This window comes from Musa acuminata, unplaced genomic scaffold (genome assembly GCF_036884655.1).
Source record: "Musa acuminata AAA Group cultivar baxijiao unplaced genomic scaffold, Cavendish_Baxijiao_AAA HiC_scaffold_1104, whole genome shotgun sequence".
Lineage (NCBI taxonomy): Eukaryota > Viridiplantae > Streptophyta > Magnoliopsida > Zingiberales > Musaceae > Musa > Musa acuminata.
The window spans coordinates 660,719-675,532 of record NW_027021317.1 but is presented as its reverse complement, the minus strand read 5'-3'; the positions used below and the strand labels follow the sequence as shown (position 1 = coordinate 675,532).

Here is a 14,814-nt window from a genome sequence, read left to right as displayed (position 1 = left end):
CTTTTTGCCCGCATGCGGACAGGATTTTTTTTTGCCCTTTTTTCTAAGGGAAATTGGGGACTTTGTCCCTTGGGTTTCATCTTGGAAAATATTTCTGATACCATCATACTCGAGTCCTGATGGACTCTCCCTCCCACAAATAACCACCATTAGCTATAGAATTGAGTCCTGAAGGACACTTACACTTGAATCTGCTTATGCTAATCTGTTGATTTTGATCCTGTCATCACTTGGGCAGTATTCTAGTAATTTCAATTGGAAATGTAAGATTATTACTGGTTCAGTTTGCTTGTGGCCATCAAGTTAGTTTTATGTTTATTTGTCTATGGAAGCAGAATCCAGCCGCAAATATGTGTGTGTAATCCGTTATGTTGGTGATGGATTCCGAATCAATGTTCGCTCCCGGTGGCCGACTGATGGTGGGGGCCTGCTGATAGCATCGATCTTCCCTGCTTTTCCCAAAGGTACCCTCTGCAGCTTTCTTCCTCGTTTCTTAAGTTGTTAGCAATGTGATTTGACGGTCTGGAGACCAACAGAAAAAGAAGAGTTCTACTAACCATGATGTTCTGTTGGATATGATATGCTTCTTTGATTTATAAATGGTTACAAAATAAAGCCAAATGGATTCTTCTTTTTGTGACTTTTACCGAGAACCATTCAGAAGATCTGCATGTGCAGGTACGATTTGAGGTATCGTGCACATATTCGAATCTAAAATATTTTCGTATTTATTTTTTAATATCTCGGATTTAAAAATTTATATTAAAATTTTTATAGTTATGAAAGTAAAATATTTAACCTTATTTATTCTAACATCGTTGGTTTTATCGATAAAAAATTTAACACTTGTGAATGATACAAAAATAATAGATAAAAAGATAATTTTGTGACATTCGGTGACACCATGAGTTATTGGAGTTATTGTTGTAGTAGTGGTCGGCAAGAACGATGCGATGATTAACCTTGTCGATGTTGATTTGAACATTAGGAGGTAGACCAGTGAAACATCTACATCAACGTTCGAGGAAAAAGAAAAGAAAGGTGAGGCATCTGCAACGGCACCGCATCACTTTGCCTCCTCTTCCTTTTTCGTGATGGTCAACGAGAACGAAGAGAAAGCATAGCGATGTGATGTCAACGCAAAGGAAGTAGTGCATGGTGGTCAACGAGAACGAATAGGAGGCAAAGCGATGTAGTGCCGCATCAAACAATGCGATGGTCGACGAAAATGAAGAGGCTGAGCGATGCGGTATTGACGCTGCCTCACCAACCTCTTCTTCCTCCTCCCTTCTTGTCATCAGTAACGTAGATGTCTCACTTGCCTCCTCTTCCTCCTCAATGCAAATGCCTCATCACTTTGCCTCTTCTTTCTCCTCGTTGCAAGGGCCATCGTGTTGCAAGGGCCATCGCATACCACCGCAATAGCCATCCACGATGCAACCGTCCATCACCATAAATTATCTATCCATTATTTTCATGTCAGCATGATATCTTTCGATAAAATCATCGATATTATGATAAATGAGATTAAATGTTTCACTTTTATAATTATAAAAATTTTAATATAATTTTTTTAAGCCTAAAGATGATGATCATAAAAAATCAAACTATACATGAGATAATTTGTCATTAGCCCTTTACAAATTGCCAGGTCATAGTCTTCAACTCTGCTTACAAATCTCAACTGTTTGTTCCATTGGATGTATAGGCTAAGAATGGGACTAATCTTGGTTAATTAGATTTAGAAAGATACGATTTGGGTGATATTTAATCTAGCGGGCGTTGCTCTCTTTTATCCGTTCCAGAAGTTTCTCCTCGGATACACTTTTTTGATAGGTGTGCACATATGCAACCAAGTAATACACCATTTTGGATTGAACTCAGCAACAAAAATGGGTATTATCACAACTATTTTAGATTAACAAAAATCAATAAATACGATGAGACCCCCCCATGAACAGGTCTTCAAAATAGAAAGTTTGAACTATCGAAAATATTCAACTAATATATTTGCCACTAGAAAACTACATGTTGTCTTCAGTTTGATAGAAATTTAATGAAATTTTGCCTCCAACTACACAGCCATGGCATGAAAACTAAGATAAAAATTGGTAACCAAAGTTTTACTGCCTCCTTCCCCTTCCTTTCTTGGATGCTGGTTGCTCAGCCTGTTCCTTGCCTGATGCTTCTGATATGTCAGCTGTAGAATTAAGAAGAAAACCACCTTGTGTAAAACAAAAGCCGATCAAATTCTAAAAGAGAGACGGGGCAGGAGATAAAAATTGGATGCATCTTTAATGGAGAAGTGATCAAGGCACGATACCATCAGGACCACTAACCATCAGAGTGAAGAATATATTATTGAGCTTCTCCATTTTTCTGGCATTCTGGGCCTGGTCTGTTCTAAATTTCAGGCACTGCAAAGATATTAGTTCATGTTAATGTATATTAAAGATCAATGCAATGGCAGAGAAATCAATAATCATCCACTTGACAGAAGCAATATATATATATATGTATGTATATATATGTATATATATATGTATGTATATATATGTATATATATATATGTATATACATACATATATATACATATATACATGTATATACATACATATATATATACATACATACATATACATATATATATACATATACATACATACATATATATATATATACATACATACATATATATACATATATATATATATATACATACATATATATATATATTGCCACTTTTCTCACAGAATACAACTCATTCAGCCATCAGATTTACATTCTTCCTTTAATAGGTGGAATGGTTTCAACTGAACTCAGGTGCATTATAAATAATTTCAAATTTATTTTCTAAAGAAACTTGCGTGGATTTGCTTGGATAACCAAATGACAAAACCATCTAATTGGTTGACCTATCAGTTTATGAAAATGAAAGGTGAACAATAATTTTCTATAAAGAGAGGCAAGGTCATTTTGAAATTTGAGTCCATTTCTAATTTCCTTTTATTTTTTTATTTCATGATTCACACAATTGACAGGAATTGATTGTATATTTCCATGTCAACTGTGTGCCACATCCAATTTTTTGAATGCCTCTACTCAGTTTTGGAGGAAATATAAAAACTTCCAAACCAAAAACAGGCAGGGCAGCTTGTCCTCTTTGTAAGTCTAGAATTGAGAAGACAATCCGAAGTCTTTCCTCCTTTCTCATCTTCCTTTATCTAGTCTCTCTTGCACATCTTTGCAGTCTCCTCCATTGCTAGAACAGACCCTTTCTGTCCATCTACTTTTGGTAATTGGTATTGTAAAAGAACAACAAAAAATACTCCAATGTAGAAAGGTAATTCATATTTCTGAAGTTGATAGTGAATTGAAAGGTATACATATCTTATGCTCATGATATATTAAAACCCTGTAGCAACTTGTAATCTATTTGAAAAACAAAAAAATTGTATTATATTTGAACCTCAGTTCCGTTCCATTTAGTAATGCCTGAGATGGATTTTGTGCCACACTGTTTGTGTGATGAGTTATGGAAGATTTATCATAGCTTGGTTCTTATACAAGAGGACAAGTTTAGTGGTATGTAGTATGTGGTATTTTGGTTTTTGTTCCGTAACACATTATTTGAGTAGTCCCCGAATCATGCAAATGTGTTTGTTTGCTTGCAACAAATTTGGATTGCTAAAGCAAACAAAACAACAATGACACAACAAGATTGCCACATTAAAAATTGCTAAAGCAGTTCTTGAAATGTATTTACTTTTCACAAGAAACATGCCTTCTGTTCCATGAACTAATAATGCCTTTCTGTACCATTAGGCTCCAAGAAAAGGCAATTCACAGGGCTTTATAGGCACCTAAATTAGGCGATAGTTACAACAAGTGTCAAGATAATCAGCATACCTCGCGATTGTCGGTGACCTTGAGGACCAGCTTCCCGTCGCAATGCCTGTACTTCATGGCGTACCGCGACTTCTCGGTCGGAGAGAGGCTCACATCACAAAAATCCCCAAATTAATCGATTCCAAAAGAAAAGGACGAAGAGATGAAATGGTAGTAGTAGGGATCGAAGGGGTTCGGGGCGGTGAGGAACTTACCGAGTGGGGATCCGCGCGGAAAAGTTGCACCGATCTCTCCACGAACTCGTCCCAGGACGCGATGTAAACCATTGTGGGCAAGCAGTGGAAGGCGCGAGCGAGAGAGAGAGAGAGGGAGGTCCGATCTACGAGCGACTGTCATATACATAACCGTCTTCTGTTACGACGGAGCGGCCCAATGAACCGGTTGGTATTGAGAATTTGGTTTAATTGAACCGAACCGGCCCTTAGGTCGACATTAAGTATGTCGGGTTCGAGCATCGTGTCATCGTTTACATCTAAAGTGAGCGGTCGGGTTCGAGCTGCGTATTTCTTGGTCAGCCTGAACCGGCTCGGTTGTCGTGGGTGTGGTTCAGATTAGGCTAATATATATCACGGCTTAATATTATATATATATATATATATATTGCAGCAGTGCTCGGAATCCAAAGCTGGAAGCCATTTCGAAGCAGACACAGGGAGAGCGGTCCGAGGCGACCCAGAACAAAAGCAGCCCCAAACCCCGGCGATGAAGGAAGTGAAGCAGCCGCGGCGGCAGCAGACGGCGGCCATGGAAGATGCGTCGGCGGAGCTCGAGCGGCGGAGCCAGTACCTCACCTCCCTCATCCAACGTGCCAGGGTCAGGGCTGAGGACGACGTGGAGGAGAAATCTGGGCGACTTGAAGCAGAGCGGCAGCAAGGGGTGGATAAGAAGGGAACCGGCGATCGGGGGAGCAGGGAGGGCGCTGAGGAGACGCAGGACGTGCGGGTCAGGGCCGCCGACATGCCCGTTGCGCTGCAGGAGCGGGCGTTCCAGTGCGCCCGCGAGGTGCTCGACTCGATGCCCAAGCTCGATAACAAGCGCCTCGCCCTCACCCTCAAGAAGGCACGTATCTCTTTCTGCCTATCCGTGTTCTGATGGATCGGTTTGGTTGTGTTCTATGATTGATGCTTGTAGATTAGTAGATACCGAGGTGAATCAGTTAGTTACCACTGTTGATAAAGCCCGATACTGGGCTCAAAGTAAGAGCTCCTTAAGCTCAGTTATTGAACATTGAAAAGTTGATAGAGATCAGACTTAATAACAAATGAAAACACCAAATTTCCGTGTGTTGTTACTGCAGAATATCAACTATATATCCAAAGGACGGATTAGTTCAAATTGCAAAATATCTTCTCCATAAATAATCGAGCTGAACGCACCAAGAATTGATTCATCAGGTTCTCTGTAAAGGTGAAACCTGAACCGTGAGAACTAAAACCTACAAGCTAACTTAAGATAAATTGATGAGAAATCTGTCAATAGAAAAACTAGGAAAGCTTCCCAGCAAAGCTGCTGTTATTGGAGGATTGTGGTTATTTCCTAGTAAAGTTCTTATAGCTGAGGTAGTGGTGTCACTAGACATCCTTAACCGCTCCAGAACGAGACTAGTGAGTTGATTGTGGTTGATGGAGAGGTAGATTAACTGAATGCTTGGGATAGAATAGATTATATTGGTTTGTCGAAAACCAGAAATAAACTAATGACTTGAAATATATTTAAATTTTAAATGAACTCGCAGCAACCACTTCAGTTAGCTATATTTTTTTTGGTTCTTGGGTAGTTGGACAATAGAAGGCATGTATTACAACATTGAGATCAAATTTCTCCCCTTCCTGATTGCTCACATGATCATGCATATTTACTTGGTTTGATATACTTGGATAATTTTATAAACCAATGTTACATCTTCTCACTGATGTGTCTGTCAAGGTCATCCCTAAAGGGAGGGGAAAAAAAAGAGGGGGTGGGGGAGGGGGAGAGGCGTACCCAGTATATGAGGCTCCCTCCAATGTGGTGTCCGGAGAGTTTTCATGGAATGACACTTCAGTGAACTTGTTCTTCTGGAGTAGTTTCATTCAAATTTCCCCTGTTTGGGCTTTTGGTTTCATCTTGTCTCTTGATAGATCTTTATTTGTTATGTATCTTGGTGCTGTTGTCATGGTTCTGTATCATGCCAGCATGTATTGGCTTGCATTCTCCTGTTTCAAGTAGGAAATGATACCGGAAACCTCATATTATCAATTGGATCATTTTAAAAGCTTAAACTGGTATTTTTGGTGTTAGGCTGCATAATCCACTTGCATTTGTTGCTGTTGATGATAAGTTCTTGGTGATTTTCTTTTTGCACCAGTAATATTACTTCAGTAGCCTCTTTGCTGTTTTATGAAAGAAGTGTTCTATTAATTTCTTCTTATGAAGTAGCAATTATTTCATTTCATTTCTCAGGAATTCGACTCATTGTATGGTCCAGCTTGGCACTGTATTGTGGGGAGAAGCTTTGGTTCATATGTCACACATACTTTGGGAGGTTTCTTGTACTTCTCCATCGATAAGGTCTACATACTTCTCTTTAGGACAGCTGTTAAGACATTGGGCCATTAACGATCATGTTGCAATTGGACGGTTTCTTCTAGGAAATATGGATGGTTGAAATGCTTAAAAAATTTTACTTAAAGTGGAGAGATCAACTATTATGACACTTAAAGTTGTAACGTGTATCAGGACATGGATTGACTGGCCTTTTCTTTGTTAGTTAATGCCAGAAGCAATTGTGATGGTTTTCTTGAAATGTTAATGTGTTGTCGGCACCTATCAAGTGAGGAAAAAGGTGCAGGTTTATAATGCGTCTCTCATGCTCATCGACTTCTGAAGCATAAAGCTTGTCTACCCCTTGGCTTCTTCACCTAGTATGGGCCCAATTACTTGCAATAACAAATTGTGTTTTCTCTGTCACTGATTCGTTTTATGATTAACTCTCTGAAATTGTTTGCGAAAGAAATGAGCCTTTTACATGTTTCCTCATAAGTAAACCCTTTCCTCCTCTCATAAGAAAAGCTAGACTTGCTGATTATAAATTTTCAGTACTTCTTCTCTGAGGACATGAATTTGTTCATGGCTTATTGATTTTTCTGATGAAACTCAGCAACAGCAGCTGCTATTGGCATGGTAACAAATTTGAGGATTCCCTTGATTCGGTATGTTTCAGTTGGCCTTACCTGTGAACTTTTTTGTACTCCATAGCCAATTTGTTTCTGTTCTTTGGTTTGCTTTTATTATTCACTATGATCATTATCTGAGCCTTCCGCAGGTCTCTCATGAATTATATACTTCCAAATTGTCCTACAGGCTCACAATCCTGTTTTGATGTTTGAAGGGCAACCAAGATTGACAGAAGCCAGCGGCTTTCCATGAATACAAATCACAGGACAGAAAATTGAAGTAAATATGTGTCAAAAGCATCACAAGGTTAATTTACTTTTCATGGCCCAGGGTGAATTCTTTCTTTTTCTTGTGCCTGGTCTTCCCCTCCAATTAATTGCATGGTTCCTTTTGTTTTTGTGTGCTCTCTTTCTTGATTAGAAAAGCATCTGATGATTAAGTGTATCAATTTGACTTCTTATGTGCGGTCTTAATTGCAACATATCTTTCTCCAGTGATGATATGAAATGTGTCTTTTTGTAGAATCCAAACTCCAACGACGAGATCATGTGGTACAGAAAAAGCCACAGCATCAGCTGCAGAGGAGCCACTTCTCAACTGACCAAGTGAATGGATGTGCCCTACCAAGTCAAGAACACACGCTGCCCTAAAAGCAGCAAAGGATCCACAAAGCGTCGCCTCTCTTCTGGTTTCTTTTCTGAACTGAAGCACCACCCAGGTAACAAAAGCTTGATGCAACGATTCCCCCTACTCGCTGCAGTGACTAAAAGACTTGGTGACCTACTGTGGGAGAAGGAAGAAGGCATGCGAAGTTGTGGAGATGATGCATGACGGGGTATGGCGTCAGTTCATCATATCGAGGCATGGATAAGAGCTGCTGGTGTCAATGGAAACTTCTCAAAGCGGTTCAGTGTCGACAAATGTCAAGCAGTTTGTTTCTCTGGGCTTGTCTCGGGTCCCAAATCTGCCATGAACAAAGCATACATAATCTATGTCAATGGGAACTTCTCAATGTAGGTTGGGCAGCTCATCTCCTGTAATTCCATTCTAACCACTAATATCTCCATTAATCCTCACATGAGCTATTCAATGAACTGAAGCTATTCACAGTGTGCAATCATAATGTTTGTCATTATGAATCCAAAACTCACTCGATCTCTATATGCATCAGCTAAAAAAGTCAAACCCATTGACCCACTGGCATGAATGTTGGTAGCCATTCTTATAGTTTTTGAGTCCTGAGAACAGCACTGTACATTTGCAAGGTCTCATGCTTCGAGGCATGAACATTATTACATTCAGATCATTTCCTCTGAACTACAGGTCCCAGTGTCTTTACATCACTCATCTAGCATCAGCCGGTGGCTGTGCTCGCTCACACAAGTTTCCTGCTCGAGTTGAGAGAGCAGATTCATCCCCCCCCATGGAGCTCCAGGCAGTGGTTATGTAAGACGTTCCCTGTCGTACGGCCTAGAGAATTTATGGGTGAACAAGATGGTAGCTGAAGTAAATGAAAGTGGCACAGATACATATAGTTTTCAGACAAGAAGAGGTTGGTCTGGTAGATAAACCAAGAGTGTGTGATTCGAGCAGTGCTTCAAACCTCTCGTACCCAAAGGTTTACACTCCCCGCGAGCACATCTAACCTCTCGAATCCATTGGTTTACACTTCCCACATCAGTTGCCTTTCTGTACTGTTCATACGGATTACCTAATTGCACCCCCCCTTCACCTTCTCTCGGAGTAGACAGATAGGTCGTTATGGATCACATGCAAAGCTTAACGACAAGTCAAATTGGCCTCACTTTTTGCTGTCAGAAATTGAGGCCGGGATTGTCCGATGAGAGTCAGGTGGCGGTATGTATATATGTATACCCTTTTCCTTGAATCTTTGAGATGTGATGAGGGCTTCAAGTGGAGGTGTATTCGGTCTGCAGCGGGATCTCATGCAGCATAGCTTTGTAGGTCCAAAGGAGAAAAGAGCTAACACCTACAGCAGCTGCAGATAGGGTTGCGGCGAGGAAGAGATCATGTGTTTGGGCGAGTGATATCCATGCCATGCATTTCTCAAGTGAACAGTCCTCGTGGTATCAACCTTGTGTTCGTTGTCTGTTCGACCTTGAACACGAAGTTACAGCTGAGGTTGGGAGGTCTCTTCTCTTAGGAGATAAGGTGAGGAATAGAACATGGATCGTACTACAAATCACATTGAAGCATTTCCGTAGTCAATATTGCGTTTGTGGATGATAAATTTGTCCACGAAAATTGGTGCTTAATTAGCAATCATCGAACTAAAGAAAGTGTGTTTGTGTATTTTTGAGTAGCAATTCTTAGGAATAACATTAGCCCAATCTCTTTTTTTTATTGCATTCCATCTTTTACTCTGATATATTTTTTTTCTAGTCTACATATCCTAAATGGAGATCAAGATATAGCTAATTGGAACAAACCATTCGCATACCATGATAAGAATGAGCCTAATGGTCATATGAACATGAATGAATGCACGAGGCATCAGAAGTAAGCAACCGGTAGTGTCGAAAGCTGATAATCTTGTAACAATGGCGTTTTTGTAGATGCCTGTTGTGAATGCTATCTGATCGATTTCCTCTCTCTAGAGTTATTATCCTCCTCTCGTTAATTCTTCTTCTTCTTCTTCTTCTTCTAGATACTAGTAAGGCATCAAGTAGATGGCTGCGAATCCTATGGCGTCTTTGTAGATGGCTGTTCTGAATGCTCTCTCTCTCTCTCTCTCTCTCTCTCTCTCTCTCTCTCTCTCTCTCTCTCTCTCTTAACACTAGTATCAACCAGCATCCCATGGAAGTGGAAGGCCTATGGATCTTCTTCTGCTATGCCATGTTCATGTATGGTTAGGTGACAAACAGTGTTGTCCATCGCTCATATCCCTCCCACACACTCCCTACTTTTCTTTTATCTGCCCTTACCAAAGCCAACGACCAACCTTTCCCTCTCTCTCTCTCTCTTTCTCTCTCTCTCTCTCTCTCTACATTTATATATATAGCTTGGTCACGTAGTAGTAGCACTACTACTACACCAAACTGTTAGGTAAAGTGTTACTCGAAGTAGCGACATCCAACCTGTGGCCTTCACAAAGTAATTTATGGCTGATGAGCTTAACACATGATTGTTCACTAAATATTGTACTTTCTTTGAACAAGGAAAGTTTTAGAGGATACAGATGAAAGCCATTGTACTACTTCGACGTTAATTCAACTGTATCACTCGCCATAACTACACTGAAAGAAATGTGATTGAGATTCTGGTCAGCTCGCCTGATCACATGGTGCTGAATTTTAGGTGGGTTTTGGTGTGTAATCCATAATAGTAAGGATAACACTCATAATAGGAGTCCTAATCCATTCAAGTGTCATGAGTCTATACTATAAATAAGATTTATTTTCGATAGAGACCAACAGTCCCAATAGAGAGGTTGTAATCAGGTTTATTAAAATTGTCTTTTATTCTTTAAGTTATTTCACTTGTTTCATTTGTATTTGACTTTCTCCCTCTTTTTTCGATCTTTATTTTGAGCAATATAATGATAGAAAATATAGTATCAAAGCATTTCTTTCGAGTCGTATAGACATGAATAGTTTGCAGTATATGATGACTGGATAGATAGATTGGTGGACATACTCCCATGTTTTAAGGTCGAATGGGCAGCGAAGATGAGGTTTAAATGAAGGACTGCACACTTGACAAGGCTTTGGCATGGATAAAGCAGCCACTGGTGATTCATTCTAACCACTGAGACCCTTCCACAAAGAAGGTATGCTGAAGTACATGATCATATACTGAATTCCACCTTCATTTTTACTTCTCTTGTCAAGATTAAACTAAACAGAAACATGCAGGATTTAATGGTGTCTCCATGACTGTGTGCTAGATTGAAAAAACATAAATTAAAATTAAAATAAATTTACATTACATTAAATGACGTACATGATGCTCATAGGTGGATTCGAACATGACGGCTCGAGAGAGACTAATACTATACATGCATAGTTGTTATCTGGTGTACATACATACACTCTAACCTCTGCACAAGTATATACAGGTATATGTCGCGACAAAAAAATTTGCCTTTTATTAGCAACATAAAGCTTAAAAAGAAACCATCTGAAGTGCTGAAATGAGCAATAGTTAGCCGTTGGTGACCTGATATGATCAATCCTTTCCTTTGTTGATGTTCATGTAAAGGTTTTACTTTAGAATTAAAAGATTCAAATAAATTATTAGCACTGCATTGATAGTATATCTTACTTTCAGCTTCATTTCCTTGTAGCAGAAAAAACTTCACTTCCTATCCCTAACTACCAGACTCATCTCTATAACAATCAGGGAGTCAGCTGCAATGTTTGGCTATCAGCAGGTCAACTTTCCTAGCTTTTAGTCAACTTCAAAAATATAATGTGACATGAACAGCCAAGGAATCAGATGCCATGTTTTGCTATCAGCAGGTCTACTTTCCAAGCTCATTTGTGTCAATTTCTACCTTTTTTTTTGTAGGTCAAATATAATATGCTATGGAGAAAACTAGAAGCATTTCATTTCCCACTAAGCATGTCATCAACAAGATTACTTTTCCCCTTGATATTTCCTATTTGCATGGAATTAATGACTTTGCTAAAACATCATGATGTATTTGATATCTTGAGACTTTACTGAGCCTTAGAACATGCTAAACCTCGTCAAATGTCCAAATAAAATTCATGATGTATTTGATGACACAAAACAAGTTGATATGACTCATATTTAGAATGTTACTGATCATAGTTGTAGCCTTTTCATGGTCCTAGCAATAGTGTTGTTAAAGCCTTTTTATTACTCTGAGAAATATTGTCCAACATTCTTGGAGCACTAATAAACTGATTTTTCTCAACATTTAGGATTCTGAAACCTAAAATAAGAAGAAAAAAAACATATATTCTGAATCCTTCAGCAATCTGTTGATGGCATCAAGTTTGCCCCAGTTTTCTCAACATGAGAAGTTTCCTGCTGGAAGACCCAATCAATAACTAGTACTATCTGAGAAATTGCTGATCCAATATATATGATGCTTCAATCAGATAACAATGGCATGCTTAAGCTATTGTGTGGATACTGAGTTTGGAAGAGCCAATAGAATCATATGAAACTTTGGGTGTTACTACAATTTCAGAAAGCATTTGAGGTAGTGAAAGACCTAATTTATTTGACAAGTCTTTTACTCCCTCATCCTGAAAACACATTTGAAACTGGTTATTGAATTTAGCTTCTTCATCAACATGAAGAGAGAATAAAATTTTCATCAACTCTTGTTTTTGGCAAGGAAAAGAATAAATAAATTCTCATTATATCAGATATTTCATTACTTTGACTCTACTGAAGCACACATATATTACAAGGGAAGAAAAATGATACAGTGGTGAGGATTTGGAAGCCATCGGCAGCTTCTCAATTTCCACAAAGTGATCTATTTCTCCTTTGCTCGAACTAAACGCTGTAGTGATCGAGACCTCGGCAACACGGATGACTACCTAGGTAATGATCTCATCTGGCATGGCAGCAAACCTTGCTCGTCTCTGTGAATGAGAAAAGGGTTAGTTCAGTGAGCAAGTAATCGGCAGGCACTGCACAAAAGGTAAGAAGATGTTTCATGAAGCAATATAATCGATCTTGGGTACTTCTCTGGCCAGATTTTACTTTGACTCGGCTACTTAGTGTCTAGATTGTTATCTAGAAAAGGAGGTCATTAATGGGAGTCGGAAACCATCTTGTCTTGCATCGCATTCATCGACTAGACATGAAGAACAGAGTGGTTTTGGGCAAGAAAACAAGAAGGTGAGAGCGGATATTGGTGAACCGGCAAAGGTTTGACTTGTTGGTTCTTGGTCAAGTGGGTGTGTCATTCTCCATCTTCTTTGAATGCAGCTGACAGAGATGAATTAGATTTCATATTTGTTCTCTTACTATGAACTCCTTGAAGGTTGTCTCATGCATTCACATCCTATTGATTCCTTCCACCGATCTTATAGCAGAAGTCAAAGATTAGCATTCGGCAGCACGTACCTCCTTCCGTCCGGTTCCCACAGCCGGTGTCCGCAGCTGGGGCATCTTGGTGGCGCCGCCATCCTTCACCATACATAGCTCCGCAATCTTCGCAGCCGCCTCGGTGGCAGTCTTGCTCTCCCGCATCAGCTTCTCCATTTCAGCCTTCGGAAGCCTCATCTTGAGGCGGATGGTGCCATCCTTACCCTCCTCTGCCTCGACCGCCGCTGACGTCGTCTTTCCTGTCACTAAGATGTCCGACATGGTCCGACGCGTTAGCATGAGGCTCTCCAGCCGCTCCTTGGCGCTCAGGTGCATCGGCCCCGACCAGGCCCTCCGGGGTGCTCGCTGGTCCGGAACCCGGGGCAGCTCCACAAGAAAGTAGAGCTTCCCCGAGCGCAACGGCGCATCCGGAGCAAGCGGCCGGGCTTGCACCCCGACCCGCTTCACCTCCTCCGACTCGAGGAGGTCGTAGCCCGGGAAATCCCGCAGCACGCTCTCGGCGTTAACTGGAGGCTTCAGCTTCAAGGTGGTGCCATCTACCTTCATCACCTTGATGATTCTCTTCTTCCCGCTCAAGTAATTCCCCATCCTTCTTCCTTCTCTCTCTCTCTCTCTCTCTCTGTTGCTAAGTGGAATAAATAGAAAGGAGGGAAATATATAGTCTGAGAAGTATTCGATCAAAGAGTTGGACCGAAACGAAATTGCTGGGAAGCTCTTGATCGAAGGTTGGCAAATTTGACGGCGTATTACCAAGAGGTGATGCAAATCCCCGAGCTATGTTCGATGATTTCTCCTCCTCGGTCTTTTGTACTGCAGCAGAGAAGACCAGATGATGTTTCTTGCAGGAGTTGGCAACTACAGGCGACTACGTCTTTCGTTCATCGTGCAACGGTGTGCAGCACGTTCAACGTACGGCGCCATGAAAGCTTCATATCCTAAAACACTAACCATATATAGCGTCATTGGTTGATCTGTATTTGCTTCCAGAAACTTGATTTTTTAGTCACTAGTAAAAGATATATATATATATATATATATATATATATATATATATATATATAAGATTTTTTTTTCAAAAATTCGTCGATAAATAAGTAACTTTTTTTTTTTTTGCTTCAAAAGTATGACATTATAGATCAAAAACATTTTAATTTTCATGTTAACCTAATTCCAAGGAAAGTTCATCCGAGCATATTTTACGAGAAAGAATTGCGCATATTTTAAACGTTGATCTTATAGAACACAAACATATTATAGTGTTGCCATATTTTACATATTATAGAACACAAATATATGAATTCAACTCTTTGATGAGAATTGTGCATATTTTAGAACATATCCAGCGTTGTCATATTTAAACATATTATAGAACACAAACATATGAATTCAACTCTTGGATGAGAATTGCGCGTATTTTACACGTTGTCATCGTCGGATCACAGTGGGAATCGATCCGCTTAAGTTGGATTGGGATAAGTTGGTGAAAAGGTTCGAGACTTTGTTCGCACCCCAATTCTTCTTCAAGGCTGACTGTTTTGTTTGTTTGTTTCAAGTGTCCGAACATTGAGGAGTATCTTTGGTGGTATTCTCGATTCACACAGATGCACAGCTGACTTTTTCTTTCTCCTCTTTATCTTCCATAAGAGTGAAAGAGATTAGGATAAGAAAAAGCACTGTTTCTATCGACCAAGTCAA

At 39.9% G+C, this 14,814-nt stretch overlaps 3 protein-coding genes across 8 annotated transcripts; 1 reads left to right on the top strand and 2 right to left on the bottom strand.

The window, feature by feature from the left end:
* Window positions 1–1,974: 1,974 nt before the first annotated feature.
* Window positions 1,975–4,199, bottom strand: LOC135666507 (signal recognition particle 9 kDa protein-like). 3 transcript variants are annotated; one of them, XM_065178087.1, is made up of 4 exons: window positions 4,104–4,199; window positions 3,910–3,997; window positions 2,340–2,417; window positions 1,975–2,200 (listed from the first exon to the last, which is right to left on the bottom strand). In XM_065178087.1, the coding sequence occupies exons 2-4, from the start codon at window positions 3,964–3,966 to the stop codon at window positions 2,075–2,077; spliced, it is 261 nt and encodes an 86-aa protein (XP_065034159.1). In that variant the 5' UTR covers window positions 3,967–3,997; window positions 4,104–4,199; the 3' UTR covers window positions 1,975–2,074. The 3 variants fall into 3 exon arrangements, with proteins under 3 accessions (XP_065034159.1, XP_065034158.1, XP_065034157.1); XM_065178086.1 differs by having other exon boundaries at window positions 2,324–2,417; window positions 3,910–3,978; XM_065178085.1 differs by having other exon boundaries at window positions 3,910–3,978.
* Window positions 4,200–4,529: 330 nt separating this feature from the next.
* On the top strand, window positions 4,530–8,228 carry LOC135585857 (dynein 11 kDa light chain, flagellar outer arm-like). 4 transcript variants are annotated; one of them, XM_065178040.1, is made up of 4 exons: window positions 4,530–4,968; window positions 6,352–7,100; window positions 7,280–7,371; window positions 7,588–8,228. In XM_065178040.1, the coding sequence occupies exons 1-2, from the start codon at window positions 4,612–4,614 to the stop codon at window positions 6,505–6,507; spliced, it is 513 nt and encodes a 170-aa protein (XP_065034112.1). In that variant the 5' UTR covers window positions 4,530–4,611; the 3' UTR covers window positions 6,508–7,100; window positions 7,280–7,371; window positions 7,588–8,228. The 4 variants fall into 4 exon arrangements, with proteins under 4 accessions (XP_065034112.1, XP_065034111.1, XP_065034113.1 ...); XM_065178039.1 differs by having other exon boundaries at window positions 7,252–7,371; XM_065178041.1 differs by having other exon boundaries at window positions 6,352–7,371; window positions 7,588–7,783; window positions 7,861–8,228.
* Window positions 8,229–12,406: 4,178 nt separating this feature from the next.
* Window positions 12,407–13,881, bottom strand: LOC135666465 (uncharacterized protein At1g66480-like). The gene is made up of 2 exons (XM_065178035.1): window positions 13,138–13,881; window positions 12,407–12,650 (listed from the first exon to the last, which is right to left on the bottom strand). Exons 1-2 carry the CDS (start codon window positions 13,705–13,707, stop codon window positions 12,606–12,608), a joined length of 615 nt encoding a protein of 204 aa, XP_065034107.1. The 5' UTR covers window positions 13,708–13,881; the 3' UTR covers window positions 12,407–12,605.
* Window positions 13,882–14,814: the final 933 nt, after the last annotated feature.

What these genes read in the sequence shown, in the direction of transcription:
- LOC135666507 (XM_065178085.1), bottom strand. Translation starts at nt 4,175, where the DNA reads ATGGTTTACATCGCGTCCTGGGACGAGTTCGTGGAGAGATCGGTGCAA. An exon ending in TCCGCGCGGATCCCCACTCG is followed by an intron (nt 3,979 to 4,103) that starts GTAAGTTCCTCA and finishes CCGACCGAGAAG; the next exon opens with TCGCGGTACGCCATGAAGTA. An exon ending in AGGTCACCGACAATCGCGAG is followed by an intron (nt 2,418 to 3,909) that starts GTATGCTGATTA and finishes ATATCTTTGCAG; the next exon opens with TGCCTGAAATTTAGAACAGA.
- LOC135585857 (XM_065178040.1), top strand. Translation starts at nt 4,612, where the DNA reads ATGAAGGAAGTGAAGCAGCCGCGGCGGCAGCAGACGGCGGCCATGGAA. An exon ending in TCGCCCTCACCCTCAAGAAG is followed by an intron (nt 4,969 to 6,351) that starts GCACGTATCTCT and finishes TTCATTTCTCAG; the next exon opens with GAATTCGACTCATTGTATGG.
- LOC135666465 (XM_065178035.1), bottom strand. Translation starts at nt 13,707, where the DNA reads ATGGGGAATTACTTGAGCGGGAAGAAGAGAATCATCAAGGTGATGAAG. An exon ending in TGGGAACCGGACGGAAGGAG is followed by an intron (nt 12,651 to 13,137) that starts GTACGTGCTGCC and finishes TCTCATTCACAG; the next exon opens with AGACGAGCAAGGTTTGCTGC.